We start from the raw sequence: 20,318 nt of genomic DNA on the forward strand, positions 1-20,318 counted from the left end.
GTTAATATGACAGTAACTTTCAGAAGAAAAGATAGCTACCTCAAAACTATGTAGAAAAAAATATTTGCCACTACCGAGGTCATGAAGAGCAGGGGCTGGATTCAGTTTGAGATTAAGACATGTCAGTGCAGCTGTTGACATGTGTGTTAGATACATTAACACCTATACTTTAATCAACAGTGTTCTAATCAATGCAGTCAATTGAACCTGCAGGGCTACCCAGCTGACCAACCAGTCAGCATTTAACTTTACTTGAGCCAAATCACTCCTTATGCTCCACTGACTAGTGACTGAGTATCTACTGACTGACGGAAGTTTAGGCGCACACATCAACCCACCTACTTCTAGGCACACAACTCTAAATTCTTTAATGTGAAGCTGGATCCCACCCACAGTTGCAAGTCATGTATCTATAGTCAACTACGGGGCAACTTCACAAGTAGTGTCTTCCCTGGGAAAAGACTCAATGTCCATAGTTCGGCTGAGGCTGTAAGAGTTTCAAAAACTGTATGTTACTCTTCGAAGTATATATGGGAAATTTCCAAACATAGTAAAATCCTTCCCCAAAAATCTCCAGAACCAAATGTCAAAATAAACTTGGTTGAGGTCAGTCTTTAGCACAAAGGTAGAGGCTGTTGGTTGGTTTTTTTTTTTAAGAATATTTTCATATGGCAATAGTGTTTTCTCAACAGGACCCACTCATAGCCTACTCCCTCTTCAGATGCTATTTGTAGCCCTCTGGTAGGAATCCAGGCAAGGTATCACAGGATTCTCATTTAAGAGCATGAGAAATCCCATGCCATCTTGAAAACACAAGCAAATTTCATCTTACAATGTTTGTCAGTTCAATGAATATCCCAAAACTAGATTTTGCTTAAACGTCTTGAACAGTAAAAACCAAACCATTCTTGTGAGATTAGTAGCATAGCATTGGCAGAATACAGGACATAAGTATTACACTTGCATCCTTATTCCCTGCCAGCAAAAAGAAAGTATGATAAGCATTGAGTTTGAAAAAGGGGCTCCTCTGTTCCTCTGAATATCTCAAAAGATGTATCCTTTTTATATTTCTGAACCACCACCACTGCCAAAGACATGGCAGAAAGAAAATACAAGAATAGTCAAGAGGCCAAACTAGTACACCACTTTAATAACACGTTTGTGATCGTGACTGCATCGGATCTCTTTAGAAAGATGCACTTAAAGATTAACCTCTTAACAGGAGTTGCTTTTTCATTGCCAAATTGCTGGATTACATACTCGGCATTATGGTTTTTATACCCTTCCAAAACAGGAAGTAACCAGAGGTTTAAAAGATTTCTTACAGGTTATGAAGAGATTTTTTTTAAAAGTTCACCTTTCAAGGCAGTTGACAAATTCAAAACACAAAACTAATGTGCTCAAAAACAAAGAAAGGAAAAAGGGCTTCCTATTCCCCTAGTTCAAAAAAGCACTACTTCTTACACTTTCAAGGAGCATCCAAGACATTTCCATTGCAGCTAAAGAAAGATGAAGCAAAGCAGACTTCCTGAATCAGCGAATATGCCTATTACTCACTTGGATGTGGGTCACTTTAAAGTTAACAGCCTGGACACTGAGAAAAATCTGTTGTTCAGCATGGATTCTTCATTAGTTTCCTTGATGCCCACTGGGTAACCAGACAGAACTCAACTGGACATTCTACTTCTGGTCATTCCTGGATATTCTGGTCAAGCTTCACTTCTGTTGTGAAGGAAATAACAATAATCCCAAAGATCCAGGGCCCTTGCTTGTGCTACATCTTCTTCAGGATCATTTGGTTTGGTTCTTAGGCTAAATTTTAAAGACTACATACAGCTACCCACCTTAATGCATTTTCTACACAGATACAAAAATCTTCAACTAAGAATTCTGGAGCACCAAAAATAAAATAAAAAAACCAACTCTGTACCAAACTTCCCAGTTGTCATTATTTCCAAAGCTATTCCTCAGACTCCATGTCTTCTACAGACAAAATTGCTGAGTTGAACAATTAACTATTCTTAGTCAATTAATTTATTAAGCATTCCATGTGGAGCCCTTCTAAAAATGTTTGTGTCATTATAGACAGTAATTTATCACCTCATTTAAATATCTCTGAAAAGAAGTTGTATTCCTGCAAAGAGGTATCTTTAGAAAGAAAAAACACAGTATTACCTGATTTCCAATGCCTTAATTTAATAAAGGCTTTGGTTTTGCTTTGTCTCAAGGGAATTTCTGATTATTATTTACATATAGTAACATCTACTGCCAGTTTGCTTTAAAACACCTCATCTTTGTACTGATGAAAAAGTCTTCACTTATGAAAAGTTATGTGAGACTACCAATCCTAAAAATGAAATCATAAGATTTCAAGGATGCATCTGAAAGTAATTTTATTAGTCAAATTAGCACGAAAAATAAAGTGAAACTGAATTCTAACACACTTACAGGTACTATTAAGAATTAAATTTAATACCTAAACTAGCAGAGGAACATGTAAATTGTTTCAGATTAGGTACAAACAGTTCATACTTTTTTTTTTTTTAATAAAACACTGGATAGAAACACCACTTAGTACAGAACCCAGTCATCTTCAACTACCCCAAGTCTCTGCCATAGCTTCCAAAATAATACACGAAAGAACTATTACTTTTCAGAAACTGAAAAATATGGGTGATAGCTAAATTTAGTAACCTCTATTCGAACAATAAGTATTAGCTAAAGCTTCAGCACAAATTCACTTCAGAATTTATGTTCATAATTCATCTAGCTTGGCATCAAAGCTTTCTATTAATTTAGTGTAAATTTATTTTTACAGAAATAAATAAAACCAGTAAATTACAAAGCAAGTGACCTAGAAGTCTTTCATAAGATTATTGAATTATAAACATCAATCTACAAAACACAAAGTGTAGCTTGTATATTTTAGAGAAACCTAGTTTTCATACCCATGAACAAAATGTAATCTTATACTGTTCCCTGGAGCTCGCTCTCGTCTCTTAGAAGCTGCACTTTTTCTTTTTTCTTTGCATTGCTCTTTAAGTTGAGGTAGATCTTCTTTGTAAACCTTTAAGAAAGAGCACACTTATAAATTAAGAGATTCAGAAGAAAAGCATGTTTCTGAAAATTCAACTACAGTAACCACCCACAAAAATGTTTTACTGACATCATTGAAAAAAATCTCCCATTAACTGTAGGTGGCTATTGTATAGTGTAACTTGCTTTTAAATTACAACCAAACCTCTACTACAATGAGGCAGAATACATGTAATCACTTCTCCTGCCTCTGTTGTATCTTACTGTTTTGAACGCATCAGATAGTAACAATTCTAAAGGTGTTGGCCTGTTCCTGGTTCAGATTTCAGTCTTTCCAGTTTTCAGATTTTAACAAGTCTTCACAAAAGACCAACTTAAACACCGGGAAGCATTCCAACTGCCTTTAAAACTAAAATCTTTACCTGTCGACGATAGGTGATCTGTGTCTCCTGTTCAATTTCAGAGTCCAGCTCTGGAACATCAGACTGATCTGAATCTGATTCATCACTATTAGAATCAACCAGAGTCTCTGCCAGCAAGAAAATAGAAACAGAATATGAAGCAACCTAAGTAAAAAACAGAAAGTGTTTACAGTAACTGCTTAATGTTTTATTTGATAATCAATGCTTGTGTTAACTACAACATAAACTGCTAATAATTGACAGGGTGACAGTGTCAACTCTGCTGATACAGTAGAAACAAGCCAACTTGTCAGTATGATAAATTATTTTTTTTCTGAGAGAAAGTTACTTTTCATTCATTAAAATTATTTTATCACCATCAGATTTAAGAGGAAAGGAAAACAGAAGAGAATGAAGTAATGAGTATAAAGCAGAAACTAACACCTGCCAAAAACTAACAAGAGAAATAAAGGGCTCCAAAGAGAAAATTATGATTAAGTGAGACACTGATGCATGTAGCAACTCTTCAGGTAGATTAGGAACAGAACAAAACAAAAAAATCATATATGGGAAATGCTAAAATTTGGGGGGAAATGTGGTGAAAAAGAGTAGTCTTTTAATGTTTCTGGGAAAAGCCAGATAATGTAGCAGTTTCATTCCAAAAGAAATTGAAAAGCATGTCCTGGCTGATAAATGGTAATATATTTGGATCATTCTGCAACCTTTGATTGATTATTGCACACTTTTTGATTAAGAAACATGACACAAAATCAGTCCAGAACACAAACAGATTTTAAAATATCTCAAAATGTAATTGCAAAGAGAGAATGACCACTCAGTAAGAAATGTTTCTAGAAATATGCAATAAAGAGCAATTGTTGGAGCTATACTACTTAACAGTTTTATCAGTGATCTAGAGAAAAACAATACCGCTACTGATAATGGTAGCAGACTGCAGAGTTAGGAAAGCCATTAACATCAATAGTGTGTCGCACATACTGCCAGACAGCCAGAATTAAGGTTATATATCCAGGAACAAGGAATCTTAACCACACAAGATACAGAAACTTTACCTTGGGAAGCAGTAGCTAGTGAGAAATTTGGGTTATGAGAAATAATTAGTTGAAAATTAATTGATAGCATGAACGATCAAACCAGTTAAAGGCTTTTTGGAGGCTTCACCAAGGAGATGAAGAGAACTATTGCTTCTTTCTCATTTGGCACTGACAAGGCCACCATTGAACCAGCATTCATTTACCTATTAGCTGGGTCCACACTGATACATCTTCATCTCATCTTAGCAATTAGAGGTGAAACAGTCTGTTTCATACTTATCTCCCAAAAGGACTCTCCACATTCCTTTAGGAATTTCCAAGTGAGGCATTCAGTTTAATTGTTTGCTTTTGAGAAACAGTCATAACTGTTGTATTAAGTCACTGCTGGAAACATGATCTACATATTTTTACAAATATTAAACACCCATAGTCTGCTTTAAAAAATAAGCATTGTAATTAACTTTTTTCAAATTTTCATCTAAATATTAAAATTTTAATCAAATGAATATCTACTTTTTTTTTTTCCCCCAGTGATATATGGGCATCCAGTTGTTGCCAGTTTAGTATGCACAGAACTCATAAATCTATAACACAACGTTTTAAATTTCCCTTTGCCCAGGGAACACAGTGGTTAAACTTTTTTCACAATCTTGCTAGACTGAGCATACAGGGTACAGGCAAGTGTTAGGCAATGCTATCAGGTACTTCAGGCAGCGGCAAAGTTTAAAGAACAATTTTGTGCACCCTGACAATTCTGAATATTTATTTCTATACTTGCACCAAAGAATTTTACTTCTCTTTTAGCCTTCCCTGTCCCACACCTTTTTTTTATTATGTAATTTTTTTTATTATTTTTTTTTTTATGAAGTTACTTACCTTGGGGTGCTATATGAAGAACATCCTTCAACTTCCGGTCAGGGACAAATTTCCACTGAAAGACAGAATGATCAGCTCCCCCAATGGACACAACCCACTGGTGATCGTGCGACCATCTGACATTTGTTACATGAGCAGAATGACCAAGATATTTTTTAAATTTTGCTCCTAGAACAAGAATAAAAGTCTCTTTCAACATACTACTAGTGATATTTTAATTAACAGCAGCAACTTTTTGTACTATTCCTAAATTTTAATCTAAGATAAATTTAAAAATTTGGATTCCAGGATGTAATATCTTTAAGTCAAACACAGAAAGACATATGACAGTGCTGTACGAGGTGTGCTAAGGGAAGATTTAAAAAAAAATGTATTGTATTAGTTTTATTCTATTTGTTACAAAGATTTTGCCAATTATTATTTCTATATTGAAAAGATGCAGTTGTTTAAATGTTAAATATGCTGTAGAACTGATTCCCACTGTGCAATTTGAGTGGTAAGCACTTATAGCCATTCATATCCTCACACCTTCAGCAGTAGTAGGAGTGGCAGTAGTGGTATAACTACATCAAGTTAAAGTTTTCACTGACAGCTACATAATTACAACACAATCTTTGGATCAGTTACTAAAAAGATGTTCCTAGTAGCACACCATTATACAGATTCTTGCGCCTTTTCTTTGGTTTTATAATTCTCGTGCAATAAAAAGGGAACGAACAGTCTCCTTCAAATGGACAGAAGACTGTTTTGAAGAACGTATTTTGGATTACCTCAGGTACCAGGAAAAGCTTTATCACTTTAAAAATAAAACCGGAAAGACTGAAATGAAATGTTTTTTAATATCACCTTTTACAAAGAGTTGGAAAAACTGTGGAGGAATATCAGTCATTTAAAAAAAAAAAAAAAAAAAAAAAAAGAACCATTTCTGTAAGCACATGTTGCTTGAAGACATATCCTAAGACCTGTTATCACAAAGATCATGCAGTCATAGCCAGCATTAAACACATGATGCTGCAAAGTGCAATGATGCAACAGTGCAGCTTTTTGTATCCCCTTTCAAAACTTGAAGAGACTTGATCTAGTCCCAGACAAACTTCTTAGGTTAAAAGGGCTCTTCTTAAAAGCTAGGGAACATTTCACAGGTTTTCTGAGACCATCATCATGTCACCAGCTTGGAGACAGATTATCTCTGGTACTGGTAATTTGTAACATTCAACTTAAATGATGTCTTCAAACAGATCTGAAAAAATAAAGCCTTTCTCGTCTGAAAGGATACACATCTCTCCCCTGTTCACTCAGTCCTGAACAGTAAACTTGAAAATTATATACCTTGCTTTAGAGGTTTCAGTTTTAAAATTGTCATGAGATTTGTCCTTATTGCTAGTAAAATTTTGAGGAAAAATGAGATGGAAAAGTCTTTAAACTTCAAATAACATACAGTGGCATACTCTGATTACAGGACCATTTTGCTCTTCACTTCTTTATTGCCTCTAATCACTTAGTAATTTTTTTTTAGTTCCTAGCCCAAATCTCCATCACAGAGGAGGAAAACTGCCTGAAGACCAAGCTGAAATACTTAAAATATATGTTTCTCATAAAAGATTAAATATTGCATCACCTCATGAAAGTCTATTTTTTAAATGGGAAGGAGGGAGGGAGGGGGGGAGAGAGAGAGAGAGAGAGATATCTACTTTACGAAATAAAATACAGGCAGAACTTCTGGCTATCCTATTCAAAATGCAAATAAAATACAGTAACTATTACAGCTGTTAATATACCGGCCTGTTATTGTTTTACACCTCTGAGCTCAAACTAAACTTTTAAAAATAAGTATTTGCCATTTATAATTTTCAAAAAACAAGATTTCTAAAACCTTTTTCTTGAATAACCAAAATTCAAAAATATACGTTTATAACTGAACTTGAAGGTACTACCTTTTCTTAGACATGGGTATCGAAAGAGCTTTACTATTCCATAATCATCAGCTGTAACCATAACTTGCCCAATAAAATTTGCATCCACAGAATTTATATCATTTATATCTGAATATTTGGGCCAGATTCCATTAACTTCAAGGCCAGAAACACAGGTCCATGATGCCCACTGAATGCCTTTTAATTCCTCCTTGTTTGTTACTTCTTTTCCACCTAAGAACAAAAATAAAGAACTATTTTTCAGCATTCACTTACGCAATCTTAAAGAATGTAGAATCATTTTAAGTTCTCCAGAAATCAAATCCAAGTGAGACAGAATTAAAACCTGACTTCTAAAACTGTCCTGATCTAATATTCTCTATTATGACCAACAGGATGATCAGAAGTAAGGCTTCTCAAGACTATTTAACAGAAGTTCATGGGTTTGGATCTTTACAGTTTTTATTATTTCTTGATATTTGCTTGAGGATTTGTTATTTTTAAATGTTTATGAAAAAATACATGTAGCCATTTTAAGATAAAGTTTGGGAAAATTCTGTTGCTGAACTGTTCTAGAAACCTGGATCAACCTAGAGCAAAAGCTGAAGAACTCATTTAGATATGGCCAGAATGTGTGTTACTGAAAATACCAATTTAATGCTTAGAACCTTGCTACATTATCTTTCACATCAGCAGCTTTAACTGTAGCAAGATTGTTCCAATCCCACAAAGTTTCATCTAAGGGCTTAACTGAGTCAGACCAAAGCTTTGCCCATTTAATATATGTATTTTAATACATATATAGGAATGGCCAGAAGCAGAGTGCAGGAGCAACACAAGAACAATGCAAGCAAATGTAAAAGTTGTGAGTCAGACTAAGTGTGCAACTGCAGAACCTGAGCAGGACAGTGCCAACAATTCACATCAGTCTTCAGCAGCAACAAATTTGAAGGCAACTGGGCTGGTTTTTTTTTAGTTGTCTTATTGCTAATTGCATTCTGGCTAGTGGGAGGGGATGGAATAGTATGTAGGAGTGAGCAGCCTCAGGTACTATAAGAAGGTAAGTATTCAACAGAGGAATAGGGCAAGGGAGAACTCAAGTGGACTGGAATAAAGAAAAAACCACCATAGAGAAAAGATAAAAAGGCAAATAAATCAGAAAGGAAAACTTAAGAAAAACAAAACATAAAAAACCCCACACTTGAGGAAAAGTATACACTACTATATACCCCTCCAAAAACTGGCAAGGAACTCAAGTGCCCTGTTTGAAGATCCTTCAGCTTGGATGAAATAACTGCACCCTTTGACAAGGTTTACCTTGTAATCTCTTTCAATCATTAATCCATGTAAACGATGACTACTAATACTGGTTATATCCATGACTAAATCCTACAGATCTTGTATTAGCCAACTGTAAGTTCCTTACTCATTTATAGTGGAATTTCAAGTGTTATATAATTCCAATCACTACCTTGAAATATTTAGGAGATTCCTCTAACTTCACTGACTTTGCTAAACTCTTTTCACAGACAAGCCTTCACAATCTCACATTCTAATGTATCGAGAAACACCAGGCTGAAAGCTGCCTATATAACTTCAAATTGCTCCTCCAATGTGTGTGCGTTTGTTACAGTCTAATTAAATTCTCACTTAATATTTTTTCTTACCTATCTTCTGCCTCAGTGCACAAAATCGAACTTGTGCATTGAATGAATTAGATGCTTCAGCAAAGACAGTTATAAAAACCTCCATGGAACTGTGAATAATGTACAGTGCAAAGCATAAATATTGTGCAGCAAAAGAAGGGAGAATATACTAAGTGGTGATAATATAATGATATTATGTAAAGAGTGTACACACACGGAACAAACAAGTCAAACCTTGTAACAAACACTGCCCTTGACATATTGTATCAGGACTACTAAACTCGAAGCTTGAAGTTATACCTACTCTGTGCATGTGTCCTCTGCAGAGGGAATTATCTTGATGAAAACTGTTTCAAGAGTATGGGACAGTTCAGTCAAGTTTTGAAGACTGTTGTCTTGAAAATATTTACAATACTGGGGTTGTCACAAACTTTGAAACTGAAAAGTGTATTTTAACTTTACATAATATACTAATTTTCTTGAACAGTCCTCTGCCATAAAAGACACATTTGAACCTGTGTTATCAGTAGACTGCCCAGCTAAATTTCATTTTGATATTTTTATTCATTCTGAAGGTTGCATGATTGAATCATGTGTATCACAGCTTCAATATTTTTTTGTTTCCAGCAACTCCTAACATTCTGGCATCCTTACATCCGGTACTCTTTATTTTCTCTGCAGTTACCTAATCCCATTATACTTCCAAATTCATTTGCATTCCAACTGTTTCTATCTATTACAAATTTCTCACTGTAAAACCTCTTTTAAGTTAAATTCCTCAGTTCTGCTAAAAACATAGCTGTAGAAAACCAGATGACTCTTACGAGATGAAACATACTAATTTTTTCACACATTTTAAAAGACATACAGTGCAAGCAAATGATAATCCATTTAATAACCAAGCTTAGTAAGTACAAAGCTATTAAGCTATTGCAAAATCGAATTTGAATGCAATACTTTTTCTAAAAAAGTAGGAGTAAAGATTTAGTTTTGAGAAATACATTATAAGCCAGCATCTCTACCATGAAAAGATGCGTTATGAAGAAGAGTAAACACATAAGGATAAAATTTATTTAAGCATCTTTGCTAGAAAATGCTGTACTTATTCTAATAAAACAAATATTTATATGAACTTAGAAAAAAAATGTATCTATAACCCAGTGCTTCGACCGAGGATCTGTACTTGGCTGTTTTTACAAAACTACTATATATTCTTTCAGTAATGGCTAACAAGTATCATAAAAGCAACTCAGAATCTTACCTGGCATTCTATAAAAAAGTCTCTTCCCATTGCCATCATTGGTCTGTAAGTATTTACTGTCCGAAGACCAATCCATATGGGTGATGAAACTTAAAGATCCAATACATTCTCCAACTTTCTTGTACCGCTGAACAACACCATATATATCCACAGAGCTGTCATTGGAACCAACAGCTAGGAAGTTCCCGTCTGGTGAATATTTGAGTTCATGAATAGCTTCTTTCCTGTCTTTGATATGAACAACCTCAGTCATATCTCTGTAGTATGAAAGAAAGCATGTCATAAGTATAGCAGAGCCTTTTCACACTGTCAAATTCCCAGGTTTTAGAAAGGGACAAAATTGTGAAATGATGAAGTGAACTTCAGTATCATACGTACAAACACAACACTCCCACTCCTATTTTTAGACTTGGGCAGGGCTTCTGGCCAAAAAAGGAGAAGGGAACACTAACACATGGAGATGTTGCACTGGGCTGAGGGAGAGGCAAAAAAGGAACTGTTCAAGCTAGGTCCACAGAAAAAGTTAACCAGGTAGATTACTAGATCTTTGTTCACTCAGGGAAGAAAAACTTCACTAACATGAGAGACAGATCTCATTTTCACTTTAAAACTGTGGGATCACAGCCACAAAGCAGCACTGTGTTTGTATGCATGATGTGCTGACAGGAGCATTCCAACACATGGAAACAATTTAGGAAGTAATGGAGATATATTTCTTAATAATTTAAGAATAATCAGTAAAGCTAAAACCTAAAGTAAAACACTTCCTAGAAGACTGCCATTCTTCGCAAATAGACAAATACACTTTTTCAAATGTGTTGTTACGGAACAACATGAATACATGTAGCACACACATTTAAAAAAATCTGAACACCCTCAAGATCAGTAATTTAAAACAGAAATGCAAGCGATCTCATGTATTGGTCACTACAGTGCCAATATCCATACAATTTATAAAAGCAATTACATAACACACTTGAAAGAGTTAGTAACACATCTGTTTTTAATTTTGTAACATACCTGACTCGAAGCACAGTGAATGAGCCATCTTTCATTCCAAGAGCAAGATGGATTCCATCAGTACTAACTGCAGCACAGCGAATGGGTTCCTCCATGTTGCACCGGGCAATCAGAGCATGGTCTATTAAACTCCAAATTCTAAAATAAAGATATAATTACAAATGTAAGGAGTGGTTTGTAGCTGTGTCATAGACAGCATGAAGCCTCCAATTTCTGCAGAATGCTGGACATAGTAGTGTCCTATTCTAAAATAAATTTCCATAAGGAAAATCTAAGACAAAAGTGTGAATTTTGCATTCAGCAGTGAATATTCTTATATGTAAAATAGTGATTTTTTACATATCTAATTTAATGACAAAATGCAGGGGCAGAATAATTTTGTTTCATTTTCTGAATATAAAAAGAATGACATAACAATATATACTGTTAGATCACTCTGAACATTCCACTATTTTGCTAATCATTTTAGCCAAGAAGAACACTAAAGAACAATTAAAGACTTTGCTCACTGTAAACATAGCCTTTCCTATTAACAAGTAATTATTATCCTCACATATAACTAGACAATATTATAACATGTAAGTTCTTACTACAAGATACATTACAACATCTATAATTTACAAGATATATTTGGAATTCTACAACATTATTTTAATACCCATAATTCAACTACTACTTTGCTTAACAATGTTATGCTTAATGTATTTAACAAAAATGCCGACACATTTGATTTCTAAGAAAGAAGAGAAAAGGTGTTTTAAACACAAAAGAAAGATGACCCTGTAAAAGGGAGTAATTTACTGGGTCTTCTCAGAATATAGATTCTATTTACTGTGCATGCATTAAGTTTGACGAAACGCCCCAGCTAAAAGTTAATTTGCAACGTGACAAAGTGAGTATGGCAAGAGTAAAAATCATAAGTTTTTTTTACAATGTTTTTTTCATTGTAACCTGTGAATACCTAACATAACTCCTGAAAAGGAAACACACAGAGGATACCTGTGTATGAGTGCTTAATGTTAGGCTAAATGAAATTTGTTCAAATGTTGTACATTTCATCTTTGTGAAATATGCATTTCCACTATATTTTATTACTAGAGAGTACTAATTTCATGTATAACTTCATTGGCTCAGCAGCACTTCAATGCTGCATTTTAATACCTTTTACATGTACACATTTCAGTAAGGTTATCTACAAAATTAATTGTTTGTATAAAACTGTATGCAGTTAAACAAACAAACAAGATTTAACCTGACTGATCGATCGTCACTTCCAGTCATTGCTAGTGGTTTTGTAGGATGGACAGCCAAAGCCCACAGCTCCCCTTCACAGTGCCCCTGCATTATCAGGAAAGGCTTATTACGCTCATGCACCACAATTTCAAAAATTTCACTATCCTGTGTCCCAACGAGTATATGGTCTCCTCTCCAGCAAACACTTCTTACAGACAGACCTGTAGAAGAGATTATTACCAGGAAATACACCCTGAGAATTTGTGAAATAAAGATAACGTAGCACATGACAAAACATAAAAGAAAATATCAAGAAATATCCATATACCTTCTCTTACTCCTCCATTTACTCTGTTTACCTATTCCATATAACAGAGACTGCCCTTGAAACATTAACATTTCAAGCTTAGTATTACAAAAGTTCTAAAATAAATAGAATGTGAGCCTTATTTTAATAACGGACATGTACCCAATTCTTGTATTACAAGATCTCTGACAAAGAAAAATAATACTGACATTTGCATCTGAAATTACACATTTAATATCTTTAATCAAAGGTAGCAGACAACATAAATTACAATTTCTGATCAAACCATGGACCTTAGTACTAGCTAGATGAACATAAAGTATTTGACAGCAGCATCGGTGGAACATGCATTATATGTAGGACTGTCAAAAAGCCTAATTCTCGCCAGCTTGTTTCTGAGATGCTCCCCCTAAAGCAAATCTTTGTAACATCTTAATAGTATCTGGAATTATTTTCCCACTAAATAGAAAATAAAAATAAATCAAACAGAAACAACATACAGAGAGATGAGAAGGGTTTATGATGGAATTTAACATGTATTTCTAGACACTGAATTAGTTTCCAGGCTTACAGTGGAAATGAGCACTCAAAAGCTGCACTTTTTTGTAGATAAGGTTGGGAATAATAAAATGGAAGTTAGGACAGTTGTATACTGTGAACCCAGTCTAGTCTTAGATGCCCAACCTTAGCAGTGTGCACCTTTTAAAACAGACTATATATATCACATTCTGATGGTGCAACTCAATTTTGCCAATTTAAAGTGTAAATAATCAGATAGTAGCAATGCCTAATGTAATCCCCTTTGCCTAAACACTGAATTTTGTTGACAGTAGCTCAAAAATAATCTTTGAAAAACTACTCTGAATTAATATGTGAGAAAAATTGTATCTACTGGATGAGAGAAAGGAATAATGCAATGGTGTGAGTTGATGTACTGAAAAAAAGGAGGTTTAACTATGTAGAGGGAAAAGAAGAGCCTTAAGTTATTAAATCTACATTGTTTCCGAGTCTTGCAAAGTTTTTCCAATGAATGGGTTATTAGCAGTCCAGTTTTATGCATTTGCACTGACAAAGGTAGCTTTCAAAGCAAAGCTCTTGATCATGCCTACCTACCATATTTTACATCACAAGATAGCCTTCAAACACACAAATAAGACTCCCTCCATATGAACAGAACTGTAAGATGTGATCCAGGATTGCGTTCAGTGCACTCCCAACTGCAATACAATGTTCAGTCCACTGAACCAGACTAGACCTAATGCCCCTCAAACACCCTTCAAAATGTGTCTATTGTGTTACTCTACCTCCACACCAGCTGCTTTGCTTTACAGATTTGTTCCTACTGTGCTGCACGGGTGAATCTAACCACCTTACCATTCAGCCCTATAATCAAGACATTATATGGCTGTATTGTCTACAGTGATTAAAAAGTAAAGAAGGAAACAATCAGAATCTTTGATGAAGGATGATTAAGACACTTGTTTTAGTAATTTGGAGCTTCTTATTGGTGTTGGTAGATATTTTGAAAAGCAGTTTGACTACTTGCAGAAGTATCTAGAGCTAACTGCTCTACGAACCATTCACAAGGATGTAGAACTTGAGTTCATGTTCACAGATTACCAAGAGGTAAGGTATAGCAGCAGCAGAATAAGCAATTAAGAAAATGAGTAGAAGGACAGGTCATAAAGGCAATCCTCAAAAGGATACAATACGAAAAAAGACTGAAGAGAAGAAATTCAGAAAACTGAATTTATTAAATTCAGCATTTTTAAGAAGCTATTACTTCTGTCAAGGGCATCTGACAAGTCAAAAAGCGAGGAAGGAGTTCACGTAAGTGACAAAAGAGGAACCAAAAGAGTTCATGGCAAGAAAGTTCCATCAAAAGAGAGGCAAGCGGGAGTGGAGAACAAGTTGGAAAGAATTAACGGGGAATGAAACAAAGCTTTCAACTACATGCAACAGAGCTCAAAAACAGCAGCTGAGTAAAATTCAATTTAAAACAGAGATGGTGTACTACAGGGCATTTAAAATGGAATGAGTTCCATCTCATTGCAATATTTCATAATCTTGGTGGGAATGTGAAGTCAATTACAGGATACGAAGATTTAACTTGTAATCAGTTGTTTATTGATCCTGAATATCTGATTGCCATCAGACATTCTAGCACATTGCCAAATTCATGGCAAGATACTAAAAGATAACAAAGTGACTGGGGGCAAAGAAAACCAAATGCCAGCAAAACCAATATCGTAACTGACATTACTACTTTAGCATACATCTGAATTCTTTTCCTGAATCACTACAGCAACAATATCTAGAACACTGACAAAACATGCTATAGACTGCTAAATGTAAAATTTTAGCATGCCATAAACTGTAATTGAAATCATAGGTAGAACGTGTAAGCAGTGTTCTAAGCCCTAAGAAACTGTAGGTAACTTCCAAATAGTTATGAAAATTTGTGTAACTAGCAAATGCAATTTTTGTACTCCACTGTTTTACATTGTGGATCTCACTGTTGCTTCTAACTTCTCTTAAAGCATTACTGTTTCTAGGTAAAAGCCGCTGTGCTATAGAAAGATGTGCATTTTATTGGTTTAAAAGAAAAAAAAATTACAACTTCATATTATGTTTTACAGTAACTTTGAAGTACTATGGAACCTTCATATGAGTAGGCACGATCAAATTTCCTTCCTAGCAAATAGTTCACAGTAACATACATGAAACAACCTTTCAAAAGTCCTTTCTTGTTCAAAAGACTGGTAAATTTCCTATCTTATTTGTATATGAAAAGTGACAAACTTCTTTTTTACCTTTATATCCCTGGTCTGTTTCCCTGAGATCTATCACAGTAATTGGTTTAAAATTTAAGTCCCACAAGCGAACACAGCCATCCCTGCCACCAGTGGCAAATCCCTCTTCGCATGCGTTCATACTGAAAATTCCTGCCTGAAGAGAGAAGAAAGTTTTTTTTAACAACATATAAATATTAGAGATACCATTAGGGAAAGTGGAACTCTCATCCATGCCAGTATTGATTGTCTTCCTATGTGTTACGCTGTTGAAAATAGCATAAACATGCAATTAATACAAGCTTTAAATATGAAAGAGTCAGAAATAGAAACAAACTCAAACCAAGCAGAATTCAAATTCAATGATAAACAGTAAGGTAAGAGAATTGTTGCAATACTGCTTTCATCCTGAAGATGATGATCATAGTGATGCTGCTTCTTATCCCTAGAAAGAGTTTAGTTTCGTATCCTCTTGCCTTAGGATCTGGTCCAACTCTCACAAATGTCAGCAGGAAGATTTCCACTGATCTCCCTTAGGCTTGGTTCAGGGCCTTTGTTGCAGCTTCTATGCAACCAGATAAAAAACATCTGGGACTTTTTAAAATTTTAAGCCAAAGACTACTGATGTAAAACTTAAGTTTAGAAGCAAAATATAAGAAAAACAGTGATTTCTTTACAACATTTAAAAATACATAATATAAACTCATTTTAAAATTAGATATCAGGAAAAAAAACCCAACATATTTTCTTTAATTCACTTGATACATGTTTTCTTCAGGGTAATGAAGAGATAAGGAGGATATATCCATTATTAAAATAAATATACTGTATCACATAGCCACTATATTTGATGTAAACATGATACATTATCTAAATAGCATACACGTACTTACACAACTCGTTAGTCTTATTTTCAGTAGTAGCTCACACATTTCAGTAAGCAAAGCTACTGAAAGGGCAACTTTGGCTAATAAGCCTACAAGATTTTTTTAAAAAAAATGTATATTTATTGAAAATATTTAATATTCAGCTATGACAAAAGAAAACAGCATTAAAAACATTAAAAACGAGCACTAAAAACGGTGGAAGGGAAAATCTGTCTCCAACTCCTGCACAGAAGAAGGTAGAAGAGCCAATACCATACATATATCTTCTAGAATACTGTTCTGAAATTTCAAGTTTGTAAACTTCCAACAGTTTCTTTGGCTGGGGGTCTGAATTTCACAGTAATGAAGCACAGTAAACCCAAACGTGAAAGCAATTTGCAAAGGACAGATTGGCTTTTGGGAGAAGAAGCTGTATACTTACAGAACAAATTAGCATCCAGTGTTGTGGCTTGTGAGAATTCCCAAGTACTCATGAGTATTCTCTCCTACTAAGCTTTTTTTTCTTAAATTGTAACTAAGGAAAATATCGTAATAGACTAATCATAATGAAATATGGACTGTGTTTGCTTCTCCAGCATCAAGTAGAAAGAATATCACTTTCCAACTTGAGAAAAAAGAAATCTCTCTGCTTTCACAAAAAAAGCATATTAGAATGTCAAATGACAACCAAAATTTAAATACTAGGGTGACAGAACTCAAATTTCTTGACGTGTCATGTCCATCCTCAGGATACAGGCTTTTAAGACAAGCCATATTTTCAGGAGTAGTATCTGCCTCAACAGAATTGTAGTGCAATTTTTAAATCATAAGCAGATTAAAAGGCTAACTCCCATTATCTCTAATGTCCTGAAAATCCTCTTTGTTTCTTTAAGAGCCTAGAGATTTTTGAAAATACTACCCAAACTGTATTTTTTTGGGGGGTGGGGGTGGTGTCTGTTTGTCTGTTTTACTACATTAACTTTTCAGTGCCATTAAGCAAAAAAAAGGCTAGAAGAATTTTGGCTCATTTTGTACCATATACTGATTTCTGACCAAGTTCTGGCATATTTAAATATTTTAAAGCTCTTTTTGGAATGCAACCTTGATAATAGAATTATTCCCTTTCCTTTAATTAACTCATTCTGAATTCCATGATTTAATTAGTCAGTATTAAAAAAAGAATCAGACATTTGGCGATGTGGGAAGCTGGCTGAATGTTCTGAAGATAAGATCAAGTGGATCCAGGATTAATCTGTTTTCCATTTCACAGAATATTCTTATCTTGAAAAGGACATACTGGTTGTCAAGGAGATTTCACAGATGTTATGCTTGCTCAATCTCTTGAAATGTAATAGGACATTCTCATTTCAGTCTATGTGCCACTGGAATAGAATTATTAGATGAAAGCTACAAAAAAAGTGCCTTATTAATGGAGACTGTAAGTACCTAATGGAAGAAGCTGAGCTTAGCTAGTCTTCACTTAATTGTTAGGCTCACACTTAATGAGGAAAAGACAGTTTCTTTACTCTGGTAGCTTGGCCAGTCATAATTCTTCCACTAAATCTTTCCTTTTAGGAACTGCCAAGACTGTTAATGCAACTCAACTTTGGACTCTTCATGCTTCTCTTAATCATTCAGCCTGAAACTGTCATTAACATAATGTGATTCTTGACAGTCAATAGCCTTCTACCAGAAATGAGAGGCAAACAATTGCATTGACTTTGTTTGATCCAACTGAATAGCGTGAGCAACAGAGACCGACTGTGCTCCTGAATCAAAATATAGGGTGTAGATAAGTCTTCCACCTTAAAAGTTACGAAGTTTGACATACAGACTGCCTTATTCTGTTACAAATTTTTAATTACACTTCCTTATGAATGGAAAAATTCTGGAAATAACGCCTCAAATTGATCAGCAGTCTTCTCAGAATGCAGAATATTTCCTATTTTTCCAATATAACCAGTTGATATCACATCTGTGTTCCCTCAAATTAAAAAAAAATAAAAAAAAGGAGTTGAATGAGAACAAAGAAATAAATGCCCAGATTTATCAGAAATGATAGTTCAAAGCTGGAGAAGTACAAGAACTTGACAAAGATGGTCTCTATTGCATGAATATTTTGACACTCCTTATATCCAAGAAGCTTCCAATAGTGAGGTAGTCTCAGTGTTTCTATTGCTGCTGTACCTATCTTGCCTCCACTAGACAAAAACCACGTGTAATTTATCTAAATGCAATTGTTTATATAAAATCCATCACACTAACTCTGGCTACGCCATTCCTAACACACATGACTGCAGTTTGCTATAATTAGTATCAAGCTTGAAAAATCCTATGGAAACTTCAGAAGTGACTACAGCTGAGCAACACAGAGAACAGAGACATTATAACAGTTCAGTAAGAACCCCAGTGCCTCCTTTTTACTCCTAGACACAATTCAGGGCATAGATGCTACCATGTAAAGCAACATGTATGTTCAGCACTTATCCTAAGATGCTGTCTCTCCCAATATATACTGCATAGCAAGGAAATGGAATGCAAACATTTAAGGTTGGTGTCAGTAAGTCTACAATAGAGAGCCATTACTGTGAAATTTAATCTTCCTATCTAACAAATCACCCACAGAACAGTTAGAAAATGGGTATATTACTACAAGAATTTAAAATAGTTGCCTATAAGCCTCTCATTGGCTGAAATAAGTGGACAGTTACCTTTCAAATTCATGACTAGTCTAAGCAGTACGAGAAAAATACGCCATAACTTAATGTGTTGGTACATGATACAAGCTTAAAACCATTCATTTAAGTTCATTATATTGTTTCCATCTATATTTAATCAGTATTCAGCAAACTGACAAAGGCGTGCAGTAGTTTTAACAGTGTGCCTGTTATTTAACCTCAAGCCTGTTATTTAACCTCAGTTTCTGACATCAATCCACACAACTTTAATGTGCACCTCTGAAAGACTATCTCAAAATAAATTATTCAGCTGCTGAGAAAGCATCTTATATACATTTACTATGCAAGGCAAAGGCATAGCATACAAGAATCTTTAAAACATACAGTGTTTTTAAATAAAGATGCTATTTTGTTTTAGTACCCAAGTAACATCTTGTGTGTATATATGTATCTTAACAGTCATGGTCTACCTTGAATTTAGAACATATAAGATGATAAAATAAATAGAAGACTCCATAGTCTGTTCTTTGCACTAGTACAAAAATGAGACATCTAAGAAATTGTATTTTTTTTTTAGCCAAGGTATATGTTAACTTTCCAGAATCAGATGCGCTGCCTGCAAATAATCTCCTGAAGTACTACCAGTGCCAGTGAACTTACATATGCTTTCATGTTGCTCTGTTTTCTTTCTCCCTTTTTAAGCTTTCATTATTAGTCATATTATTTAGGAGATATCAGCAAAACTAGAATTTGAGATTCCCATTGCTATCCAGTGTTCCCTGCGCATGAACTCTGTGTCTTTACTCTTAACCCCTGCTCGTTTCCATCTTTTTCTACTTTTCACTCCTACTTCTACTTTAACTGAACTCTCCAGTCCTCTTCCAACTAATTCCCCAGTCATCCCAACCTATTTGCTTTCAACTTTGTTACTACTCAAACTCAGATAGGGATCTGCTGGAAACTATTCTTTCTTGTCTACAGTTCTTAGTATTGCTGTGACAGATGACAGATTATCTGGCTTAGCTGTGAATTCTTATTTTGCTTGCTAGTGTTAAAGTTGCTATCTGTTTCCTCAGTTGCTTATACTAGGACAGCATGGCTTATTTTTCACATTGAATTACTCATAAAATGAAAAATGTTTTCAGCTAGGGTAACTGTAACAAAGATAGCCAAAGTTTGGAGAAGAACCCATTTTCTATATTAATGTAGACCACTGCCAGCTGGATGAACTATA

The 20,318-nt window shown here is 34.7% G+C and overlaps 1 protein-coding gene across 1 annotated transcript in view; it reads right to left on the reverse strand.

Moving 5' to 3' along the window:
• Positions 1-20,318, reverse strand: part of EML5 (EMAP like 5) — a 110,817-nt gene that overhangs the window by 59,088 nt on the left and 31,411 nt on the right. The window contains exons 6-13 of the mRNA XM_055809733.1: positions 15,562-15,697; positions 12,461-12,662; positions 11,209-11,346; positions 10,189-10,445; positions 7,303-7,515; positions 5,369-5,536; positions 3,459-3,565; positions 2,949-3,067 (exon numbers count right to left, since the gene is read on the reverse strand). Of these exons, the coding sequence (XP_055665708.1) occupies positions 2,949-3,067; positions 3,459-3,565; positions 5,369-5,536; positions 7,303-7,515; positions 10,189-10,445; positions 11,209-11,346; positions 12,461-12,662; positions 15,562-15,697 (1,340 nt within the window). The remainder of the gene's footprint in view (positions 1-2,948; positions 3,068-3,458; positions 3,566-5,368; positions 5,537-7,302; positions 7,516-10,188; positions 10,446-11,208; positions 11,347-12,460; positions 12,663-15,561; positions 15,698-20,318) is intronic.

The sequence above is a fragment of the Falco peregrinus genome, chromosome 1, assembly GCF_023634155.1.
Source record: "Falco peregrinus isolate bFalPer1 chromosome 1, bFalPer1.pri, whole genome shotgun sequence".
Lineage (NCBI taxonomy): Eukaryota > Metazoa > Chordata > Aves > Falconiformes > Falconidae > Falco > Falco peregrinus.